The 25,424-nt window shown below is 39.9% G+C and overlaps 1 protein-coding gene across 2 annotated transcripts in view; it reads right to left on the reverse strand.

Moving 5' to 3' along the window:
• The window catches only part of EPHA4 (EPH receptor A4), a 154,774-nt gene that overhangs the window by 7,850 nt on the left and 121,500 nt on the right, over window positions 1–25,424 (reverse strand). The window contains exons 9-16 of one of the 2 annotated variants that reach the window (XM_004576783.3): window positions 17,035–17,093; window positions 15,103–15,216; window positions 14,418–14,603; window positions 10,520–10,581; window positions 9,870–10,079; window positions 7,407–7,556; window positions 4,159–4,352; window positions 214–369 (exon numbers count right to left, since the gene is read on the reverse strand). In XM_004576783.3, the coding sequence (XP_004576840.2) occupies window positions 214–369; window positions 4,159–4,352; window positions 7,407–7,556; window positions 9,870–10,079; window positions 10,520–10,581; window positions 14,418–14,603; window positions 15,103–15,216; window positions 17,035–17,093 (1,131 nt within the window). The remainder of the gene's footprint in view (window positions 1–213; window positions 370–4,158; window positions 4,353–7,406; window positions 7,557–9,869; window positions 10,080–10,519; window positions 10,582–14,417; window positions 14,604–15,102; window positions 15,217–17,034; window positions 17,094–25,424) is intronic. The other variant, XM_058665065.1, reaches the window with a different exon arrangement.

The raw sequence follows: 25,424 nt of genomic DNA on the forward strand, positions 1-25,424 counted from the left end.
GTACTACAATGCTTAGTTACGCAATTTAATGCAACAATGTAGGTGCTTTATAGGGACTGTGTAACAATACACTCAATCAAAATGAGAGGCATTCCAGTTTTCATTTTTGTTTGTTTGTTCACATGAGGAGGATGATTATGCAGCTCAAAGCAAAAAAGAAAAATACTATTAAATCTAGATTTACCCTTTCGTGTTACATCGCTGAGTACTTACTCCTGGTTCATGTGCACCACAGCCTCTAGTGTGGTATAACCAGCAGCTGTGAAGTTATCCTTATACCGGTCCATTTTAATGGCCTGTAGCCAATCGCCCACTGATACCACGGCAGAGAATTCAGGGGAGCTGGGATCCAGTAAGGCAGTGTTAGGTCTAGAAGCAGAACATGCAAGCATAGAGAGGATCTATCAGTGAATCAGGAAGACTCATACATCAGGGGGCCTGAAATAAGCAAAGAACTGGTAAGCCAAGAGATGGTACTCAGTGAACGATTGTCACCAATGTAACTGTGGTTTTTTCATTCTTAATTTCATGAAGCTGCTAAATTACATGTCAATCATCCAATCTGCTTTTAATTCCATGTACTGCACTTCTTTTATGTCGCCCTTCAAGCATGTCTTTCAGTATCTAATCTGCAGTAAAAGTTGGGGATCCCTTGTGGCTCAAGCTGTTCAATTTTGGGGGAAAGAATCCCGTCTCTGCCAGCACTGAATATTACAGACGTTAGCTCCGCAACTATGGAAACCCTAGTGGAGTAAGGAAAGCTGCAAGCTTCCAACTTGCCAGACTTGATGGAAGCAGAGAAAACAGTGAAAGTTCAAATCCAACATGCTTCCAGATAGGTCTGCAGGCAGGCTCAGTGCATTCAAACAAACTTGGGACAGCAGGGAGTTAATCCCCTCTTTAATCAACCCTTGCCTGACCAGCACGTGTGCCAAGACTGGCAGAAAGAAGGGCCACTTTGATCACGGTTTGGATTGAGGAATGTGCTTCTCAGATTCCTATGCTAAGGTCCCTGAATAATGGTTTCAGCAAATTCAAAGCACTTCTTGTTAGCTTATTTATTAGTTCACTCATTTCACATGCCAGGTGTTTCATGTTAGGCCACGACCAAGAATGACTACAGGCAAGAATTCTGCCACTCCTCATAATATTGATTATACGAAAATTACTTACTTACTTACAGAAAATATAGAGTAAAAGAATTATAGTCATCTTCACTATGTGATTTAATAATCAGAAAGTGGACCTCCATAGGGGTATTTTGTACCACCTTTATGGTAATTAGGATAATGCATAGCAACATCTGTGTCTTGGAACTATAATTTCTTGAAGTTCTTTTACCCTTAAAAATTACAGGATATGTGTGATTTTAAATCAGATTAGATCTAATTTTCATCCTGAGTTATATCTGAGTTAAAACATGTGATTCAGAATAAAATCATGACTGAATTCAAATTGTATCCCTATTGAATTCAACCAAAAATTATTTTCCTATGAGTACAAACTCATAGGAAATGTAAAGCCTTAATTACTTTCAGAGGGCAGATTTAATGTGAATAAAGTTTAAATCTTTATTACATCACTTTGATCTGCATTTTTTCTTATGTATATGGTTATTTTAATAAATATTTGCTTAATCCAACAGTTGTGTGTCCAAGTGAAAATCTGTCTTTGTGATCTTTTTTTTTTTTTTGGTGCTGGCTATTTCTATCAAGTCCAAAATGCTGAGTAAAAATCTGTACATGTTTACAGTAAGGATAATACAACTTTAAATTCTCTCAATTTTAAGCCAATAGCAACCATTAGCACATAGAACTTTACAGATGTAATTGTGAAGTGGCTGTACAGCAGTAACATCTGCTATTTGACAGAGTATCAGTCTGTACTTCCTTCCAGCCTAGGTCAGGAGCTTTAGTAGAGCAAGTTGTAGGCTCAGAGTACCTGGAACAAGATCAAATTGACCTTAGGATGAAAATATCCTCATTCTCTGTCAATTAGCTCTCAGGGTCATTGTCAAGCTTGTTCCAAAAGCCTGCATGCTCTTAGTGGAGAACACTATGATATTTGCCTAATTCTGCAATGAGTCTTGTACCGCATCATACCACATCCTATCATCAGCAAGCACTAATAAGTAACAATGAAATAATCAGGGAATTGGAAAGCTATATCAATTAACTCCTTTTGTTTCATATTTTGGCATAAAGGAAGCATTCCATAATATTAGTGGATGGACAAGCTATGCTATTCAACCCCTAAATATCATGTATCCTCCGGCAAGACACATGGGCTCTGGAGCTGAAGCCCCCAAAGGTGGCAGGGGCTTAACCAAACAGTCACTAGACCTTTTAGGGAGGCCCTAGCATCATCTGTTTTACCCTCTTCAAGAAGAAAAGAGCAAAAATATAGCCCAGACTATTAGGATATATATGCTTTTATTCAGTTCACACATTCACCAAGTAGAAGAGATAAGATATAAATTCGGTCCTTTAAATGTTGTTTTCAAAAATAATTTCGCTGGTTAGTGGTTGGGTTAAGTTGTGCTTGCAGCACTCACATTCCATATTGTAGTGCCTACTTTGAGTTCTGGCTGTTGTGTGTACACAATCTGGCTTCCTGCTAGTGCTTCTGGGAGGCAGCGGAGAATGACTCGAGTACAGTGGCTTCTGCCACCCACGTGGGAGACCCAGATGGAGTTACTGGTTCCTCGGTTTGGCCTGGGCTGGCTCTGGGTGTTACTAGCATTTGGGGAGTGAACAAGCAGTTTCAACATCTCTCTTTCTCTCTCCCTTTCCACCTTTTCTGCTCTGTCATTCTGCCTTTCAAATAAGTAAACAAATAAATTGTTTTAACATTTCAGTATACTGGCCAATGATAAGGAATACAAAGAGCCCAGAAGGGAATATAGACAGCATGTCCAGTGTCTACTCCATATTCCTTCTATTCTGTAATTTAAAAAAATTTTTTTACTGATTTATTTAATTGATTTGAGAGAAATACAGATGGAGTGGGGGGCAAAGAGGTGACTGATATATTCTCCAAATGCATTCAACAGCTGAGGCTGGGACAGGCTGAAATTAAGAGCCAACAACCTCAATTCCGGTCTCCCACATGAGTTGCAGCGACCCACGTATGCGAGCAATACCTGCTGCCTCCCAGAATTCGCACCAGTGGAAATTTGGAACAGAACCAGGATTCGAACTCAGGCACTTCAATATGGGATTCAGATGTCCAAATGTCTGCTCCCCTTTCTAGGATTTTTAGACTAGTGTCAGATAAATGATCAGAGGAAAATCTCACAGGACCATCACTTGAATGGCTTGGATACTGTGGGGAAAGGTGCCCATCTACTTGCAACTCTGGGTCATGATGAAAGAGAAACCTTTAAAAAACTCCAATTTGGAATTTGGTGAGTGCCTCAACTCACACAGGTCCAGGCCGCATGACTTACTATACCAGGCTTTCAAATAACATAATAAAGTTGGCTTATGCTGTCTCAGATGAACTATCATCCAAGCACCAAATTCTGACATCAAGTAAGTCGAGCCTTCATGTTGAAAAGTTCCCACTGAATTGTAAGATTGAATTATAGCGTCTTCATTTTATTTCTAGTCTTTTGCCTAGTTTCAATTGTGCAATAACCTCTTGTGCAGCCAGTTCAGTTTAGCTTTGAAAAAGCCTCTCACACATTCATCTACATGTTTTGTAATTTGGTCGGTTTCTATCTTGGCCCTGAGTCCTACTCTAACTCGGGAAGAAAGACTCTAGAACAAATGAAACAAAGGAATCTCTTGCTACAGTTAAAGCCTTCACAGCCCGCTCAGGATTGGGATGACTAAACTCTCCTCTCACCCTTACTTGTTATTATTCCGTTATCCCGCTCCCTTCTCTGAGTTGCAACTCATCCTTCTTCCTACATTTTTAAGAATGACACAAAATCAGCATTGTCTTAGTATTGTTTGAGGGCTGACAGATATTAGGCTCTTAGAAATTGTGAACGGAACTACCTGAAATACTTCGTTAACTGAGAAAGAAGACATGCAGGTGGCAGAGAGCCTGAGGCAGCCGCCAACAAAAAGGCAAGAATTAAAGGGAGTCACCATGAGCCTGCCACCTCTGATACATTCTTTCATACATCACCATTAACTAAGCATGGCCAACCTGGAGCTTTCTGTCCCCGTCCTCTTCAAGCTGTTGGGATTGCGGATGAGTTTGTCTAACATGTTGACAATCTGCCCGAATTTAGGCCTGTCGCTTCTCTCCTTCTGCCAGCAATCTAGCATCAGCTGGTGGAGGGCAATGGGGCAGTCCATCGGAGGGGGTAGCCGATAGCCTTCTTCAATGGCTTTAATCACCTATCAAAGACAACAGGATGGGATGTTAAGCTGCCGGGCAAGCTGTTGTTAGAGCTCACTCTCCTGATGAGAATGTTTCTTCTCCATTCAGCTGTCAAAGACCTTGAGCATGGGAATCGCTCCAAGTCCTTCACAGATATCAGAGCTGAAACCTGGATCTTGCTGGCAGCAGGCAATGGAGGCCAGCTGTTGCTACAAGGTGTTCTCAAATTGCAAACAATTCCAATCTGAACTTCTAATGTGAAAATGTATCGACATTTCAAAGCAGATAGAAACCACTTAGACCTGTGATAACGGCTCCCTGGACATCACATATTCCTGCTCTGTGTTCTACACCTGTGGCATGGTGTTTGACCTGGGATAATGGCTCTGTGGACATCTCATGGCCTTGCTCTCTGTTCCTCTCCAATCTTCCCTTCAGGACCATCATCCCAGAACACTGGTGGCAAAAAGAGACTGATCTAGCCCTCCCTCAGAAGTCAGCGAATGCATGTCTCCCAAATGGAATTTCCTTTGCATTATTTTAAGCCTGTGTCTTCTTGCTCACACTGCTGGTGTGAATACCAGGACCCATTTCCATTAAGTCCAGCCACTTGTTTTTGTTAGTTTGGAAATTTATACCCCAGAAGCCTAGTCAGTTTCTCATTCCTGATCTCAGTTTGCTCTTCATTGGTGCTCTTAAAGATGTTGCGAGTAGATTCCGGAGGTGTTCTTGTTCGGGGTTTTAAGAAATTTTATTTGTTTTAAGTCAAACCATTTTTGTTCCCTCTCAATATGATAGCTATTATGAAACAACCAGTGGCTTCTGCTATTTCAGTGACCACCTTAGATTATCCTGTGGTGGGTCTATTGACTGCTCAGAAATTGGCTTTCCACAGAAAACAGACAATTCGCTGGGGCCCAGTGCGGTGTGCCTTTGCGATGCTTTGTTTTTTAACCAGCATGCCGCTTCAGTATAATGAGCATCTTGTGATTTATTAAGCAGTCTGATCCTTTTCCTTCCATGTATTTTGCCAGAATTTTGTTTTACTATATGATCTACTCCATCAAGAAGACTTCCCTATGGCATTTCATTGCACCTTCTTCTATTTATTTCCAGCAATTCCATAAGGTCAATTTAATACTCTGGCTTTCTTCTATCTTTCCAGGTACATGGTATTGACGCTGGACTTAGTGAAAACATTTTACTTTGAATTGATGATAATACAAGCAATGCTGGGCTGCTGCCAGAGTAACTCAATTTGTTATAACCCCTCAGACTGATTAATAAGCACCCAATCTACTGCCAGCTTGGGAGATGACTCATGGGTTAACAAAGCATATTTTCTCATTTTACTGTTGAATATTTGGGGGTACTTAGGATGAAAACAAACAGGAAATTCGCAAAGTTTGATGTGTTTTCCACAGAGAATCTCACTCCATATGCCAAATGAATTCTACTCCTGAAAGTAATTCTTGAGTTACACTTCCTATTAATTCCTATTCTGCTCCAAACTCAACACAGAAGCAAACACATATGAATGATAGAGCATTCATTAGGGTGTGGTTGAGAAATGGCCTCAGATGCTTTCACATGGATAAAACTAAACAACTGAGAGCTCAAAACAAAACTGTTTCATATAATATATAGTCACATTTTCAGGCCTGAATATAGGGAAGGAAAAAAAAACCTGTTATCTTTAGAGTGTCTACTCTTGTGAGCCTTCGACCAGGTCTCTCAACTGGAATAAAGGAAGGTTTACTCTCAAGTCATCAGTCACGTGAAGGTAGGCACTAGCTGCTCATTGCAGTAGTTCATCTCTGTTTCTCTGCAAATCTCTCACCTGAATCCAAACATGGCTTCAAGCTTGAAGGTGTCTGCACAGCATCATCGCATCAAACAATAGATAATGTACCATTCCTCTCTGTCATTGCCTGTCTTGCTAGCCACTGCTTTTCTTGCCATCTGTTATCAATCTCCTTTCACAATTTTTAGATAAGACAGTGTCAACGCCATTATTACCTTTAATCTGATTAGTGAGAGGAGAGAATTTTTTTTTTTTCTGCCTCTCTGGATGCATAGCACAAAAGTTTCTCTATTTGTTAGAGGATCCTGTCATGGAAAAGGCAACTTGCAACCCGTTTCTTAAGCGTACCCACTCTTCACATAGCTGTCAGGGCTTCACAGCTTCCTGATTTTTCAGGACAAGGAAGATGCTCAGCGCCATTCCATATCAGTGAGAAGTTAAACAAAAGACTCTAAAATGCCATCTTAACTCGTAAACGGAACACTCTCTTGATAACCCACTATATTAAACAAAAAATAACACAGCTAAGCATGATTGAATAGTGTAAGTGCCCCCCACCCACCCAACTAGCTAAAATATTTCCAGAATTACCTAAAACATAGTCTAGGAGTACACCTTAATATGGGGATTTTGTATTTTGTTTTATCTTGTCTTTTTCTTTCTTGCTAGAGATGTTTGTAATTAAGGTCTATGCCTCTGGAATCTTATTAGTGTCATTACTGAATGCTTTTCTGAAATTGCCAGTAGAGGGATCCTCCCTGATGAAGAAGTCCAGATGGTACATTTACAGGGAAGTGCATCATTTACAAAGGGTCATTTGATGCAGCTTTTTTAAAGAGTTCTCCAGGGGTGGGCCCTAATTATAATTACGATGGATTTAAAATATTCACTAGGTTTTTCTTCCAATAAATCTTTTATGTCAGTTTTATCATATGTAAAATTTGCTTACAACCTTTGCATTTCCTTTAAATACAAACTTCACTTTTGTTTCAACATAGTTTTGGATGCTCACCACATAGAAGTACTTTCCTATACTGTTATCGATTGAGGCATCTGTCCATGCATGTATCTGTGTTCTAGACCACATAAAGTCAACCATATTTGGTCCTTAAGCTGATGCTCATTGTTGGTCACAACGTTTAGATTAGCAGACATATTGTTATCAAGAACCCCGAGCATTTCAAACTCAATGCTTACTATAATACAGTAACAAGAAATGTCCTCAAGCTCAATGTAAATGCATATATTTCAAAAGACAGAGACTCACATCTTGATTGGACATATCCCAATAGGGTCTCTCTCCATATGACATCACTTCCCACATGACAATTCCATAGCTCCATACATCACTCGCTGATGTGAATTTACGATAGGCAATTGCCTCTGGCGCGGTCCACCGGATAGGAATCTTGCCACCCTGTGAACATGTGAGCCGTAAGTTATTCACTAAGTACATCAATGATGTGCCATTTTCATTTCTGAAGGTAGTCATTCTTTGCTAAGCAGGGCAACAGCATTCCTGAGACAGCCCTCCAAACAATAATAAGAGACTTATTTAGTTTAACGAAAGCCTTCCAGGTTGAGACAGCTCTCATCATATGTTTTCTTTAGTCACAGGGGAGTACACAAATAATCTGTCTAATTATTTTTTAAAAGCCGACCTATTATCTGAGCTCTGCTTTAGGCAATGCTGTAAATGAGAGGGAATCTCAGGTTTGCAAAATACATGCTATCCTTGGTATATCAAAGGATATGTGACTGATATTTGTTTGGACTTCTTCGTGTATTCTTTCACCCAGCAGCAGCACAAAGGCAATGTTTCACTTTGCTTCAGAAATCATTAATCAATGAAAGATACACAGGAACATTTTTATCCCTCACACTGTTACCTGTCTTTACTCAGCATGAGAAACACACAAAATGTAGGTAGAAGATAACATGCCACACAGACCCTCAGGGTAGGTCAACTCAGAATGCCAAAGAGCTGTTCTAAAACGTTCTTGTAGAAATGACATCTACAAGAACAACTAGCAGTATCCAGAAAGTTTAATACATTATTTTTAGTTTTTGATAGACACAGTGTGCTGTGTAGACACAATTCTAAGAACAGTGCTTTTCTTTTTCCTTTCCTTCCAGCATGCCTGTGATTCTCTCCCCTCTATCTTCCTTCTTTATCTGTGCCTTGTTAAAAGCTTTTTAGATAGCGTGTTTTAAACCTACGTAACATTAAAAAGGCATAACTTGACTGAGTAAGAAGTTTAGCAAGTGAAAAACAGAAACACCCTAGTTTATTGGAAATACAGACAATGGCTATACACAAATGGCTATTTGAAGAGAAAAATGACCATTGCACTTCAAATATATCTAGTGTGTTTACACTTGTGCACAAGATTTTTTTTAAACACATTTAAAGTTCCCTAGCATCCTATCAGGGAGAATTAATTCAAAATGAATTCATACTCTTGAGTTGTCCAAAGAGACATCATTTAAAAATTTCCTTTGCTTTATTAGGTAAGGCTACAGAATAGGGTAATAAATTGCACTGGACATTGCTTTAAAACACTGCAATGTGTGTGCAGTGTGTGAGATTAATTTATGAAATACTGAAAAGCATGTAGTCTTCATTTTGCATGTCTTCAATGTTTCCCTAAGGTTTGTTTGATCTATACAAATGTGATCATGTAGATTCCTCACTTAACTTATACATCCCCAACTAATGGGAAAAAAAATAAAAGGTTTTCTGCACTCATCTAGGCACATTATTTTCTTAATGACTAGACTTGTAATTTAAAAGAGAATATCTATAAGAATCAAAATTCCAGTCAAGAATATTGAATACTAGGCCAAAAACTGAGACAAAAAAACAACCAAACCAAACCAAACCAAAACAAAACAAACGACCAGCCAAAACAAAAACTCCAATGCTTGGGGTTTCAGATGCCAACTTGCCAATGTAAAAGGAGGAAAATGGCTGGCAATTATCTGCTTCACACTGACTTCTACCAGTGTCAGCCTTAAGAGTCAATAACTTATGATTCTCTGTTTATTCCATTAGTATTTTATGTTCAGATCGCCAGCTAAGATAAGATAACCATTAACTATCAACTGAAGTCTCTTAACTCGGTCCTAATCCTTGCTTATCTGAAAATAGTAGAATGAGAGCCATTAGAAACATGAAAATGTTTCATAGTGTAAATGTTTGTTAAATCCTGTATATACAACCTCAAATTCAGTAGCCAACCAGCCAATCACATTGCTTTGTATTGCTTAGAATGAGGGTTACATTTTTAAGAATACAAAAGATTGAAACAGAAAATCTCAGGTGGACAGAGAGAGAGAAAGGAGGAAGAGGAAGCAAGGAGACAAGCACGAAAAACCAAACGGAAAAAACACAGTAACTGATCATCTGTCATAAAAACTGCACTTGGTATGTTTCATATAGCTTCATTTTTAAACACATTTCCTTAGTGTCCATTAGCCTTTGCCCACAAATTTTGCAAAAGAAAGACTTAGTTTTCTCATATTTTTTAGCAATTTCACTGGTCACCCTTCTAGACTGCTTCAATATTGCCCTTTTTCTTGCAAATATGAGTTTAAAATGTATGCAGCGGTATGATATGCCTGTAAAGGACGGAGAAACATAAATAGAATCACACAATACGTCAACATGAAGGTGAGAGAGAGGGCAAGTGTCATGATAGGGAACCCAGATGTCGTAGATCATCCTTACCCTGGTGGTATACGCCGCTTCCGGGTCATCCTCCAGCACCCGCGACATGCCGAAATCAGACACTTTGCAGACCAAGTTGCTATTGACCAGGATGTTCCGAGCAGCCAGATCACGATGCACATAGCTCATGTCAGATAAATACTTCATCCCAGACCCAATGCCACGAAGCATGCCCACCAGCTGAATGACTGTAAATCTGCCATCATTCTTCTGCATTGGGAAGGGGGTGACAGACAGTCCCATTAGCATTAGGCCAAATTAATTGCCACCAAGCATTTATTACTTGGATCTTTTTGATATCTGTATCCGGCATGCAATGAAACTCTACATTATTTCCGGGCCTTCCTGACCAAAGTCACTAATTCACTAGAAGAGTGTACCCTAGGAGCTGGGTTTCCTTCCTGTGATAGATGGAAATTAGCCAACTGTAATGAATCTATGAGTCAAACAGCTTCACGATACAAGAATAAATCAAACACTACTTTTATTGCCTATGGATTATTTAACAACCTTAAAAATCTCATCACTCTCTATTTCTCCTCTTCTTCCTTTAACCCATTAAAACATTCCATGAATGCAACCAAACAGAATGGATACTTAATTTCCTAAGTATTATTACTCTTTAGTTCAATTATAAATTAGCCACGTACCCTGAGGAAGGCATCCAAGGAGCCATTCTCCATGTATTCTGTTATGATCATCACTGGTTTACCTAGAGTTTTCAGAAAGAAAAACAGAAACCCTTGATGAGCACTGCAGTTAATGAGATAAAAATGGGCTATGCACAATTTTACTGCCAAGACACCTGTCTGGTGTGATCTAATTTAATTAAAACAAGCTAAGCTTATGCCTCAGCTGTAGGGAGCTAGGAATGAAATATTAAAAGGACAAGTAGGTTTAAATTCCATCTGCAAGGTTAACCCTTTGGGTAGCTTGTTGACAAAATCTTTAACTAAAGTGGCCCATGGTATCCAGGGAGCACATAAATGGATAATTACTCTCTTGAGCAAAAGGGGAAAACAATAAATGGGTAGGCAGTTCAAACATTTTAAAAAAATCTTTAGGACAATTGTTTTATTCCCAGAAGAGCCACTTGAGTGATGCTAAAGAAGTCACTGGACAGGGAGACTTTCGTCTTTATTTAGAAAACCTCTGGCTTGGGGAGCTGTAGGTGTGTCAGACACTTCATTATTCAGGCCCATCTCAAAGGCCAGGCACGCAACTTCTTCCAGGTTTATGATGCCAGACTCAGATTAAGGCTGTCTCCTTTCTCTTCCCTTTCCCTGGCTATGAATAAACTCTGTCCTGTTTACTTTCTTAAACTACCAGCACCTCAAAAAAAAAAAAAAAAAAAAGAACAACAAAAGAACAACAATCACAAAAAGGTTCCGGAAATTACTTCATCTACACTGGAATTTAAATTCAGTTCTAGAACATTCTTGCCCCTCCTCCCCCAGTCTTAAGAAAGAAATCAAATGGATTTAAGGTCTGGGCCCATGTGGGGCAGAACAATGCTTTTGTTTCACTTTAGATCTATTTCTGAGTTATACCGGATATAGGAATGGTTTCTTAGTTCCTTAGTCATTGTCAGTGGACCCAGGGTTTGACATACCCTTCATTTTTACAGGTTTGTTTTGTTTTGTTTTTGGCCAGGGAGGGGAAGAAGGGGACAGGCTGGTGAGCCTTCATTTCTTACTGAAAAGGTGTAAGAGTGAAGCACCTGTAAAAGATTCTCTTGGAGGTAATTAAAATGTCATTGGGTTTTTTCTTGCGTTTTGCTGTGCTCACTAAAAAGTTAAGGCTTTTGTTGATGGAAACGACCCGGATGATTCACTGTCAAAAGCACCCAGAAAGGGACCCATCACCCACATGATACCTGGGAGTGGTGAAAAGAAAAATGTGTTCCTTTTAGAGGCAATTTTTAAATTTTGTTTTTTTTAATTTCAGTGAAGTCTAATTTATCAATTTGTTTTTTGGTAATATTTTTCCATCCTGTACCTAAAAAATGTTTTAAGAAGCAAATCTTTTTGGTTGGAAAACAATACCATGGAGAGTTTATTTCAAGTGAGGAACGAAAGCTAGCCAGGAAAAGCAGGGATTTTCAAGTAGATCAAAGAATAGACAAGATCTCTCCTAGTCTTTCCCTTGTACTAAAAGAGTGTTCTCAAGATACCTTCCCAACCTCTGCCAAGACAAATAGAAAGTTCCTGGTGCTCTGATTCACCTGCCCTCGGCATCTGTGGCCACAGACTTCAGACAGAATGTATGTGTCTGAATGAATTTTAATTAACCTGCCTCAATCAGAACAGACTTGGTCAGCCTGTGAGCAGGGTGACACTTGGCATTGCATTAACACCAACTTCCATTTCACCAGCTCACTCTAGAGCCCTGGAGACAAGAGGGGGTCCCAACGAGCCGGAGTAATGGAGAGAATTTAGAGTCCTCCTGTCAATTTAAAAAGTTACTCAAGTAACTGTTGGTAATGAATCCACACTCTTCCATGCCACCCTTTCGACCTCACACCTCCCTCGTCTGACTCTTGGCACCATCGTCACGCTTTTTCCGCAGTCCGTTTTCTGTTTATTACAAGTATCCATTTGTTAGGGTCCTTATGAGCTCTACAAGAGGAATAAAGATGAATGTCTCCATAAGCAGACATCCATAAACTGGGCCCGAGCTGAGCTCAGCGATGGGGGGAGCTTCTCTGGTGACAGGCAGAGATGTGGTGGGGACCCGGAAAGCTTCTCCAGTGGAAATTCTAAATCATTTTCATTCAGTGACAACTGCATTATGCAAATGCATCCAGTCGTTTATAACAGTTACAGCTGTAATAGCTACGGGTTTTAGAGGCGCGGTGGGACCTTAATACAAAGATCCCCTGTTCCTCCTTTCTTCTGCAGAGGTGCTATGGAAATCACTGTCTGCGGCAGCGAAACCACTCTGAGTCAAACAGAGCCTCCTTTTTTAGAAAATGAACCTGCAGAAGTATTTAACCAGAATGTTATCTTTTAATTAAAGTAGTGAAGGGTTCTGGGCAGCCCCGAAGGCCACAGGCAACAGAAAAATATCCTGTCTGTAAAACTAATCTTAAAAAGCAAATAGAACTATTCTGTGCTAATTATAGCCTTCACCCAAGGTGGAAATTATACACCCTCAGCACCACGCTTCCCTTTTTTGAAGAATTCGAAAGATGCCCACCCATGTGAAGACATAATAACATCATGGAACACTCAGGAATTGTGTTTATAATTTGCCATTATGCTAATTGCTGTAAATATTTTATTTCACCCATCTCCCCCAGAACCTCACAAGACAAGTTCTGATTTTACCTCCACTTTACAGACAAGGAAACTGAAATAGAAGTTGAGTACCCAGCCCAGTTCACCTGCTTGACTAGCAGCAGAGCTAGGATGTACAACCCACGATGCCTGGGGTCCTAAGAGTGGGATCGTGTGGTGATCTTTTTAGAAATGCAGACTCAAGAATCCTACCCGACCTGCTGAGTCCAACCTGGGAATGGGGCTCAAACAACAGTCTTAACCAGTTTTCCAGAAGAAGCCTAGGCATATTTAAAGGTGACAGTCTCCAAACTACTGCATGCCTTGTCTCACATTTTAGAAGCTAGGGCACCTTCTGTCCCACCTCCAGTCCAAACAGCTCAGTTTTAATCTCTAACCTGCCATCCTCAGACTCATGCCCAGGAGCAACCAGAGTGTCCCAACTCCATACATGATGGCTGAGGGTGCCTTCTGAAGAGATCTTGATTCGAATAAGGGAAGGCATGGTCTTCTTGGTGAAGTGATCCTGGGCTTACAAGGTCTGAAACTTGCAGTAACTGTCGTAGGAACCACGGGCCTCCTGGCATTGAGCCCTCAGTAAATCGCTGCTTCAGCTGCACTGTCTATGGCACGTTATATGCTGGTGGTAGCCAGACATACAGATGTATTCGGGGTTTGTTTCACAAAACACATCTGTTGAGCTATATCGTGTTTGAACTGAAGCGTGGTTCATAGGCTCAGCGAATGCTAATGGACTAAAAAAGGAAGATTCAACCAGGTGTTACTGTAAATAGGTGTTGAACTGCAACAGTCATGAATCACACAGAGCTGACAAGCAAAACCCCCAACACAATAAAGATTCCCAAGATTCAGTCCTCCGTCTGGAACAGAAGCTTCCAGCACAAGGTGTGGTGAGGATTTGTTGTATTTTATATGAAAAGTACTTAAGATTCATTTTGCTTACCATCTGCTTATGCCTACCTTGTGACAATCAGTTTGGCCCAGCAAAGATTTGAAAGATGGTACAGCATACTCAAAATCTGCAATATTAATTTCCCTAAAATCTCACGCAAGCTGCCTTGGAGATAGGGTAACAGCCAAAAGCAGAGACCCATTGAGAGCTGACTACAAGATTAATGACTTGTCCTGCACTGACTTCTTATTAGCAATCAGTGAGCCTGTTCCATCTGTCATTTCCCTTGGAAAGCAAATGTGTGTCTGATTTCCCAATAACTCCTAACTTGGCCTTTAAAAGGAATGACCAGCTTACATTTGGTGACGACACCTTCCAAGTGAATAATGTTTGGATGGTCAAACTGTCCCATGATGCTGGCCTCACTGAGGAAATCTCTTCTCTGCTTGTCTGTATAACCAGCTTTCAGAGTCTTGATGGCAACACAGATCTCCCTCTTGCCAGGCACTTTGAGACGCCCACTGCACACTTCACCAAATTCACCTTTGGAAGAGCAAAAGATTTGAAGCTACATCAAAGCACATTCAAGAAGACAAAAAGGGAAAAAAAAAGTAACAGCCCGCACTCGTTGAGTACGCACTGCATGCCAGGCTATGTGCTGGTGCTTCCCATAGATCATTTCATTTGATTCCCTCCCAAATCCTGAGGTAGATGATATCATTACCTCCATTTAATCAGAGGAAACTGAGGCTTGAAATAGAGCCTGCCCAAAGTCTTACAATCAGTAATTAGAAGAGTAATTTGAAAGCAATTAATCTGATTTCTGAAAGCACACGGCTTATGTATTGAGTTTCTTTGTGAGAATAAAATCAAAATTCACACCTAGGTTGTACCACAGTTTATAAACCCAATACGGAAATTTCATGTACACAGATATCTGTGCCTGAAGATAAACAGGCAATAGGATCGTACAAAACCCACATAAATATTTTTAATCTTTCCCAAGAAAGCAGATTGGTTAAACAGACACTGAGACACTTACCAACACCTATGACTTTTTCAATCTTAATACAGGAGGCATCTATTTCTTTGGCAAATTCTCGAACTGCTTGGTTGGGATCTTCGTATGTAAAGGGATCCACATAAGTTCTAACACCTGAGTAATAAATATGTCACAGGTTGACTAAACACTTCCAACGAACCACTAACACACACATAAGGAGTCTGGATCCAATCATTCTTAGCCCAAGAAAAGCTGAGTTAATTGTATGGTCCTTGCCATGTAGTGATACAGGAATTCATTTCTCTGGTTTACATTGGTGAATAAAACAAGAACTGTCAGCTACTTAAGATGTTGCAGCTCTACTGACTCCCTAGAGTGTCTTCACGCCTCAAGGACAGGATCTGCAAAACAACCCATCCCATTTAGAAAAAGAGTTTCTGTAAGAAGATCTGGGCTGCAGTCCATGAAACTACATCCTACCCAGCACCTTTGGCTATCCTGCTATAGGAATAATTACGGAAACCTTCTTTTCCTGCTGGTCCTGACTACGTTTTATCATATTTTGCTGAACTGCTGAACCAATTCAATATGTGGCTGAAAATTAACCCACTTATTAAAGCTAGATTAATATTCAAAAGGCAGTAATAACAACTATGAAGACATGTATTAGATCCCTATTTTTACGTATATTCTTTGGGAAAGGAGTTGCTCTAAGCAAGGATATTGAGGTTCATGTGGAAGCATCAGCCAGAGACAACCAATATAGTGTAACGAAAGGTATTAGGATAGCAGGAAGCATAATTCAGCCATACTTCATACTCTCTTAAAAGTTACATTTAGAATATGAATTCTATACCGACACAGTAACAGACACTAGAATAAAGAGGCAGAAGTTATTGCTGACAGCTTTCTACTGGCATTTGCATCTCTCCGTCTGGGGCTCCTGGCGTATGGGGGCCTGGAAGTGTGGGGCACCACTTGGTCTGATCCCTTTCATTATTCACGCTTATCAGTCTGGTCCTCATCTCTGCACTTGACATTATGAATAATCTACTTCAGTTGACACTTTTGTGTTACTTCCTTTTCATGCATCATGTTTGTTGTTAAATATATATTCCATAGGAACATTTTTGCTTTTGATTTTAGGAATAACCCAGGGGAATAAATGGGATGTTGTCAGATATCTTATATCCCTCATCACTTTCTAAGAACTTACTGAAAAATTTCTCTGGGGATTATTCCTGTCCTTTCTGGTTTCCCTCTCCTTTTCCTCCCTGTGTTTGAGGCTGGCTGCATGGGGCTATTAAAATGTAAATAAGATATAAGCAAATTAATATAAAGTCTCTTTCCTCATTCACACATGTTACATTTCAATTATTCAACAGCATATGTAGCAACTGACTAATGTACTAGTCTGTGCAGCTACAGAATAGAGGTGTCAAGTAGAAGGGGGCAGTGCTCCTGGACGGCCCTCAGTCTTCTATTTAAGACTCTTCAGCCTTGCGTAACTCATTCTGGGGTCCCTACTTTGGATTTAACTTTGACTTTATTTGGAACACCAAAATAACTAGATTCTACTAGAAAATTATTGATAGTCACAAATTCTATACCACATACTATAATTCTATGAGAAGTAGCAATTCCTATTTCTTTCCTTTGCCTCCCCTACAATTTTTTGCTTATCTGAGAAAAATTATCCTTCCCTGCTCCCCTCCCCCTACACGAATGAGCAAGCTAGACCAACACTTTGTTCAGGAAAAAGAAGAATCTAATGATTTTATTTTTCACCTCACTTCCATCTTCAATCTTAAGTAATAATAAATCACCTATCGCTGTTTGATACTATGGAAGTACAAGGTTTGATGAAGGAGATATAATCTAACATTAATAGCTTCGTGAACAATACGTAAGCATTTCTAACTGCAAAACATGAAGCAGGTGTAGAAAATCATTTTAAATGTGTTTACGTACCTTGATTTAAATGTTTCTCTTCATCTGCTTCTTGCTTTGCTTTACTGTATTTACTCCGCCTATTAAAAAAGTTTAGAAAAGTAAAATGATTTCTCACCAATACTAAAAGATGTGAAACGAGCTGTGAGATAATTTTTTTGCTACAATGAAGATGAGGCAGAGATGTTATGCACATTACACAGACAAGAAAACAGACTTGTAAGAGCTGAAATGACAGGGTGAATTACTCAGCACCTCAATATCCCGTCCTGGCTTCAAACTCAAGCTGTCACAGTCCAGTCTGCTCTTAACTACAATTTAAATATAAAGAAACTATTTCATAAAATAATTTTAAATTCCGGAAGGGATTTTTATCTCATTGAATAATTATTGGCTATTTTATATAATTATGAATACACACATATATACATACACAGAGAGGATCTCCTAAAAGGTTTCCATGAATATAATTCTGCACAAATCACATTGTGATAATGTTTAGTATCTAATAGGAAAAAGCACATCCTGTAGCTATAATCACAATATCCAGTGTCATCGACTTATTACGGTATTATGATACTGTTTTCCCCGAAAGATTCATGTATTTACTTGATAGGTAAAGTAACACAGAACGAAAGCGGTGGGAAGAAAGAGAGAGAGAGAGAAAGAGAGAGAGATCTTCCATCTGCTGATTTATTCGCCAAATACATCAAATAGCCAGGTCTGTGCCAAGCAGAAATTAGGAACCAGAAACTATCAGCACCTGCCAATTGGTGATAGAAACCAGAGTACTTCCACCATCCTCTGCTGCCTCGCCAGAGGCATTAGCAAGAAGCTGAATCAGAAGCTGAGTAGCTGGGATTTGAACCAGCATTCTGATTAGCAATAGCATTGTCACACGCGGTAGCATAACCTCTTTGGTTTGAAAAGAAACTGCATGGGCCCGGTGGTGTGGCCTAGTGACTAAAGTCCTCGCCTTGAATGCCCCGGGGCGTTCCCATATGGGCGCTGGTTCTAATCCCGGCAGCTCCACTTCCCATCCAGCTCCTTGCTTGTGGCCTGGGAAAGCAGTCGAGGACGGCCCAAAGCTTTGGGACCCTGCACCCACGTGGGAGACCTGGAAGAGGCTCCAGGTTCCCGGCTTCGGATTGGCGCGCACCGGCCCGTTGCGGCTCACTTGGGGAGTGAAACATCGGATGGAAGATCTTCCTCTCTGTCTCTCCTCCTCTGTGTATATCTGGCTTTTCAATAATAATAACAATCTTAAAAAAAGAAAAGAAAAGAAACTGCATTTGTTTACATAAAAGGCAGAAAGAAAGAATGCCATCTTAGGGTACATTTCACAACTGCCCGCTATGAACATGGCTGGGTTAGGGAGAGCTGAAGGCAGCAACTGGGTTCACAATCTAGGTCTCCTGGGGGTTGCCAAGACCCAGCCAGTGGAGCCATGAGCACTGTGATCCACAGTACACAGCAGCAAGAAGATGGAGTCAGGATCCAGGAACTGAACCCAGATACGCAGATCTGGGATGTAAGAGTCTAAACCTCTACGCTAAACACCTTCCTCATACACGATACTCTTTTTAAAAGATATTTATTTTGTTATGATAATGTTTCACAAGCTCTTGTATTTCTCTTCCCCTGTTCCTAATCACCGCCCCCACTACTGATTTCCCCTATATTATTACAATAGTATAGTCCTTCAATAGCAGTCGTAAGTCCATCATTCTGTTATGTAAGAGTATACTGACATTGTAGGTAACAGACAATGGCAGACAGTCCAGTATTTTATTGTCAAGATGTGTTTAACAGTTTCATTGGGAGTCCATGATACTCTTAAAACAATAGTCTTACAGTTGCTGGTTTTAGGGCTGCATACAGCTTTCTAAATTATCCAAGAATATTTGACAATTAAACACTTACTTTGCACTGGATTACATTCCTTAAGTGTATGGAAAACTAACAAGAGTGAAAATGAGAAATTTGCATTTGCTGTGCTAGTTCTCTTAAATAACATGATGCATGCTCTTAAAAGTTGACATTGTCACTACATCTCCTTGGAATGAGATATTGTTTTAAAAAAGAGTTGGAAATTAGAAATCATATGAAACTCAAACAAAGGAGATGCAGGGATCTTCCAAAAGTTCATCAAAATATCCACATTATATTCTATTTTTAAAGAACTAGTCGAAATACCCTTATGTATCAAAATACCTATCATTTCTAAAAACTGAAAACTTGACACAACTCTTATGTATCAAAAATATGAAATATCTCTCAAATCTTGAATCATGAGACTATATGTCACTTAAGAAAACTGAATTAATCTAGTTCTCTAAAGTGTGGGATCGAAACCCAAATAATGCATAAAATGTAGACACTAATTTTCTGTCCAAATGTAAAATTCATATGGAAGTCCATAACCATCTTGATTTTTGTTTTGTTTTGTAGCACATCAAAGACAAGCTGCTTTGAGGCTCTTGCAGGTGAGGTCACTGAGCCCAAATGCTGAGGAAAGCTTTCCTCAAGGTCACAGCATGTCAGGCAGGGCCAGCTGGTTGGATCAGAATGTGACATCCTGAACTGCTGAGCTTTGAATGGGAAACAAGAATCAAGGGAGAATCTAAAGGAACCAGGCAGTCGCAGTCCAAGGATGATCACAAGTGCAACCAGGGAACGGGCTTCTGACAGCCACTTATGCAAGCAGAAAGGCAGTACAGGAAGCATCCCATGTGCAAACTTCCCTGCCATGCTGCTCTCAGAATTGCAGGGACTGCCTGACAAATCAGACCCACAGAGCCCACAAATATGTTGCACTTTCATACTGCGTTTAATTGTCCAAAGTGTTCACATTGCATTATCTTCTCCTCAAGCTGTTTGCAAAGCAGGAACTAGGCTAGCAAAACATAAACCCCATCACTACAGTCAACTGTGAAATGTGTGTTTTTGTCCCAAGTAATTGTTTACCTGCTTCTTTTTGTTTAACGTTTCGAAGGGCCTTCAATTATTACTAAACTGGATCTTCAGGACAACGCTAGTAAAGCAGAACAATGCCATGGGCAGACACCCTGTACAGACGGAGAACATGGAGCTGCAGCAGGAGTAGGCAAATCAGCCACAGCTTCTCTGTTAAACTCAGGTCGTTGTGTGTCCTCCGATCCAGCCCAGGGCTTCCCAGCAGCCCTCCCAGTGGAGACATAGTTAATTAAAGTATTAACTTCATAAGAATTATAATACTACATATTATGTCAGGAATTCCATATAACTTGTATTCAAGTGCTCTGGAAATTCATTACTTCTTCAGAGAAGTAGCCAGATTCACAAAGCCTAAAAGCAAATGACTTCCTGTGACAGTCTCAACTTCTTACCCTTCATCCTTTCCTTGCTGATCTTTCGAAGAAAATGTAAAGGTACTTCAAAAAGCTAATGAAAACAAATGGCATTACACAGTAACTTGGGTACAAAAATGTTGAAACCCGTGCATAGTTTTCTTGCAACCTATTTTTTATGACCACTTTGAAGACCCCATGTGTAAGAATGTTAGATAAGGAACTACTGTAACAGTGTTGTATGTGAAGGAAATGGCATGGCTATTGTCTAATGGTTGACAGCATCCTGCCAGCCTGAAGGTTGTGTCTTCTCAGAGTTCCTAACAGCTCTATCAAAAAATCACAAGGACACATTTTACAGCACTTAGATTTTAGTACTGATTTGAATTTCTTTCCTTTAAAGAATGGGGAAAAATGCCACACATCAAAAAGAGAGTCTTGCTACCCAAGGAGACAAGCAGCAGAATCTACCCAAGATTATGGTTCTCTGTTTTATATCAAACCCATTCAGTAACAATGGACAAAGCCAGAGGAAACGTAAAACTGCAGAAGTCCTTAACTGAAGGCTGACACACCCATCCCTTCCTCAGCCTTCTAAAAATAGAAGGAATAAAGTCAGCAGTGAAGGTGCATTTAAAGACACAATGTGGAGTGTGTTTGGAGGGGAGGACTCTGCAAGAGTACAAGGAAGGCTGAAAAGAAATACAAGGATTACTGTTTAACAGCTAATTACAGCCTGCGAGTTCTTTAATAATACCTTGAAAGCAAAAATGCTTGTGTCCCCTTCTACCTTTGTCACCTGATGACCCTGTGTGGTGAAGGGAAGGATAATGTGGCCCGTTATTTTCTCAAGAAAGAAAGCCCACTGAAGCTTACTATTGGATCTACAGCCTGCAAAAACTACAAGGCTTAAAGTGCTAAGTCTTAATTGACATCCTAGGAAGATCACCTCAATGGCAGATGAAACCTTTGTTGAAGTGTTTCTAATTACTGGGACACGGACAGGCTGATTAGAAAAGGGAATGAGGAGTGGTTTGTTAATGAATGCTGCAGAAGCTAACAGGGAACCTCTCAACTGCAGGAGGTTCAGAAAGGGCCAACTGTGCAGGTGGAACACTGCAAGTGTGAGCCACGCCCTCCCTTTGGTTAAAGGAACATGGTAATCACCCGCATTGTGGAGGAACAGCATGAGTTCTACCCCAGCCCTGTGCTGTTCCTGGCACCTTGACTATTCAGTAAAACAAACAGAGTAGAGCAATGGGAGTATAGCAGAGGCCCAACAGTCACCCTGCTTTTATTCAGATACTAACTTTCCCCTCAGGTGGACAGATTTGATTGATGTGGTTCACTGTTCCAAAGTTAATTAGCAAAAGTAGATAGTCTATTCAGTCGTAGAGTGAAAAAAAAGATAGAGCAAAGCAACATTGACTGTGGCTCTCAAAGGACAGTCTCAGGTGCCTAACATTGTATCACCCATAAAGATTCACAGCAGCCACCATTCTTTTCCTCCTGAAGCTGTCATTGTTCTTGCACCAAATGTCTAAACATTCTTTACAAGCAATGTTTTGAAATGTTTGGAATTGAACCATGCAACTGCACACCAGTTGTTTAGAACTGCATTTGCAGCCCCCTCTACCCTCTAATTGTGTGACTTTGCAAAGCCTCATCAGACCCCACGTAGGCTAACGTTTAGGTGTATTTCATTCTTAGGTGATCGTAACATTCCAGGAAGAAAATTAGAGTACCAGGGATGACAGACAGAGACTATCTCTTTCACCATTTCATGAACTGTTAGCTCAAAAGCAGGAAATCTTAACATTCAATAAGCCAACAAAACTACCCAGCACGACTCTGATTTTATACTGTGCATGTAATCTACACATTGATTCATAGATTACATACCTAATTCATATCAGTTGGAGACTCAACATTTTGAATTGATAGAACTGTCAGTATCAACTTTGTAAATGGTCAAGGTTTTAAGTTTGGAGGACATGAAGACTACCCATGCTGATTTAAGTCAGGAGAGGAACATTCCTGTCAGATAACTGCCTCATTGTGTGACGCTGGTTATTCAGTTATTTCATCTCCTCAAGAACCTATAGTAGGTCTGAATTTTGCCAAAGCAATTAGTTGTTTTTCTCTTTCTTGAAATCAATTTGCCTCTTTTTCTTTAATTCAGGTAGAAAAGATACTCTAGAACACTAAAATATATGGGAACTCCATATCATAAGTAGTTATTGAAAGGTCAATATAAAAGTAGCATCTGTTCAGCCATCAGTACCTCCTCCGACCACCTAATTATCCTTTAAAAAGCAATGACTCTTTTTGTCTTCCAGCCCTTTGTTAAAACTGTTTCTCCTATCTGGACATTAAAACACTGTTTAAGAAAAATACATTGGGTCACAATAATCTGAATCAACAGTAGCTTGGAATGTTTTTGGAGGTAACTTGAGGAAATCATTAATATAAAAGGGAGAGGGTGTCAGAGAAATCTAACACTGATTTGATCATTAGGCCAAGAGGTTATGGCCTTACAATCACATTTTATGATGTCATTGTTAACAGTCCTTTTAACCCCAATGCTGAAAGGTTATTAAGAAAATGGTTACACTGTGAAGATCACAAATAACATACGTTGTATAAATAGGCAAAAGGTGACTTATTGCTAAGATAATGTGTCTTTGCATTTGCATTTGGATAAGATTTCTAGGTGCAACATTGTATGGACACAAAGAGCCTTGCACCTTAAAATAATCCAGATGGCACCAGACAGAAAATACGATTGTGTGTTTTGGAAAGCTGACAGATTCCTGAAATTATGACTTGAGTGATGAATAAAATTATTCCAAATTGTGATGGTTTATTGCACAGTAGGGTTCCTATATATAAAGACTATGTATTATATATTTTTCTTAACTGTGATCCTTCAATGTTTCACATTTAAGTTGACTAAAAGAGAAAAAGTAGGTCTTCTCATGGAAGAAAAAAAAACTGGAGACTATTCTGTGTATCTTAAGCTTAGGAGTCTTTTTTCATACACTTTTTATTTTACTTTGATTTATTTTTATTGGAAAGTCAGATATACAGACAAAAGGAGAGAGAGAGGAAGAGAGAGAGAGAGAGAGAGAGAGCTTTCATTTGTTGATTCACTCCCCAAGCAGCTGTGGAACTCAGCCGATCAGAAGCCAGTATCCTGGAGCTTCATCTGGGTCTCCCATGCCCATGCAGGGTCCCAAAGTTGTGGGCTGTCCTTGAATTGCTTTCGAGGCCACAAGCAGGGAGCTGGATGGGAAGTGCGGCTGCTGTGTTTAGAATCAGAGCCCATACCGGATTCCGGCATGTGCAAGAGAGGACTTTAGCCACTAGGCTACTGCGCCAGACCCCAGCTTAGGTTTCTCAGTACATACCTCAGTACATACTTCATGAAAAATGAAAGAATCGCCACATTCAAAAATCCAGCAAGATATCAACTATAAGCCTAAAGCTACACTCTTTCTTGAATGACAAATTAGTAGCAAAGTGTAACATAGTGTGCATGTATGGTGAAAAACAAAATAGCACAAGACAAACAAAATCAAAAAACAAACACAAAAATCACAGCACACCTTGCCTGCCACCACGGGGAGTCTTTTAAGGGGAGGTGCTTCTGGTCAATTTCCTGGCTTCAACAATCCTACCAGCAAAGGATTGTACTCAGGTCTTAACTGGCAAGGATGTTCAATCATTGCTTTTTAATTCTGCGAGCTGAAGTCTGGTAAGATTTTTGGGGGGTTTCATTTACTATATTTCATTTATATTCTCCCTAAATGCAAGGGCCAGTCTTTTGCCCATACACCCTGTCTCCTCTCTCTCCTCCTGTTCTTGTCCCACTTAAACATTTGTAGTTCAAGATAAGAGCAGTCAGCCTTCATGGGGAAAAGAATTGGCTGAGCGTGCATCAGCCCGGCGAGCCTGTCAGCTACCTGGCTCCAGGCAGCCCTTCCTGTGACAGCTTTATGGCTGACACTAAGGAAGAATCAATACCAGGGCAAGGGGTTGACATTTCATTTTCTAAAAAGTGATCCATTGAGGACCAATCACCAAGCGGTGTTTATCAGCCATGGGAAGTGACATTTTTTTTTTTAAATAGGGAGAAGGGACAGGAATCATCACTGGGTAACTCGATTCTCTGGGTTCAATTCTCTGGGGTGGGGACTCATAATTGGAAATCCGATGCATTCAGCTATCAATCCCACCTTACATAATAGAGTGATCAATACAAGCAGAAAGGGAATTAAGTCACCAAGCTCGAGGATGCTGTTTTCTACGGCTATACCTTTTAATAATCTTGTCTTGCCACATTACAATTTCATGTGTTTTCTCATTCTTTTCATCAAAGCCGATGCTTTAAGCAGAACATCTGAAACTCAGGAGGAAACTTGCTTCTAATTACTGTGGTTTGACTATCATATGTGTAGCTACTTTAATAATAATAATAAAAGAAATGAAAAGAGCAACAAATTGTAAGTAAATCTGCAGCAAAGCTAGATTTCAATTGGAAACTGTTTCCACTGTAACACACGTATCAGAGAGGCGCAAGGCATACGATATGAAATTTCCTTCCGAATGGTTCTAAGAATCACATACGGTGCTAGCTTTTGGTCAAGTGAATTTATTTTATTCTGCTTTTGAGGTAGAGATTTTTTTTTCTCTTTTTACACTATTCTATTTTTAAAAAATTTTTTCTGATAGCAAACACTGTTTAAACACACTGCAAAACTTTCAAGCATAAAAATATCTAATGATGAAGGCAAATGCAAACATAATTTCTTCACACACCCTCATCCTGCCTTTTGCTTCCCAGCATTACATGGGTATATATTACTGCACATAGTTCTTCATGATTTTAAATGCTAAGCACTTGCACACATACACACAAAAAAGTGAGGGGCAATGGACAATGAGGCCTGTACTAATTGACTACCAAGTTCAAATGCCAAGAAAAATTCAATGCCACAGAAAATTTGAATTCCATTCATGCTAAGCTAAAGTTCCTAAAGGCTGAGACCTAAATACGCACATGTATACAGAGCATGTCAG

This window comes from Ochotona princeps, chromosome 5 (genome assembly GCF_030435755.1).
Source record: "Ochotona princeps isolate mOchPri1 chromosome 5, mOchPri1.hap1, whole genome shotgun sequence".
Lineage (NCBI taxonomy): Eukaryota > Metazoa > Chordata > Mammalia > Lagomorpha > Ochotonidae > Ochotona > Ochotona princeps.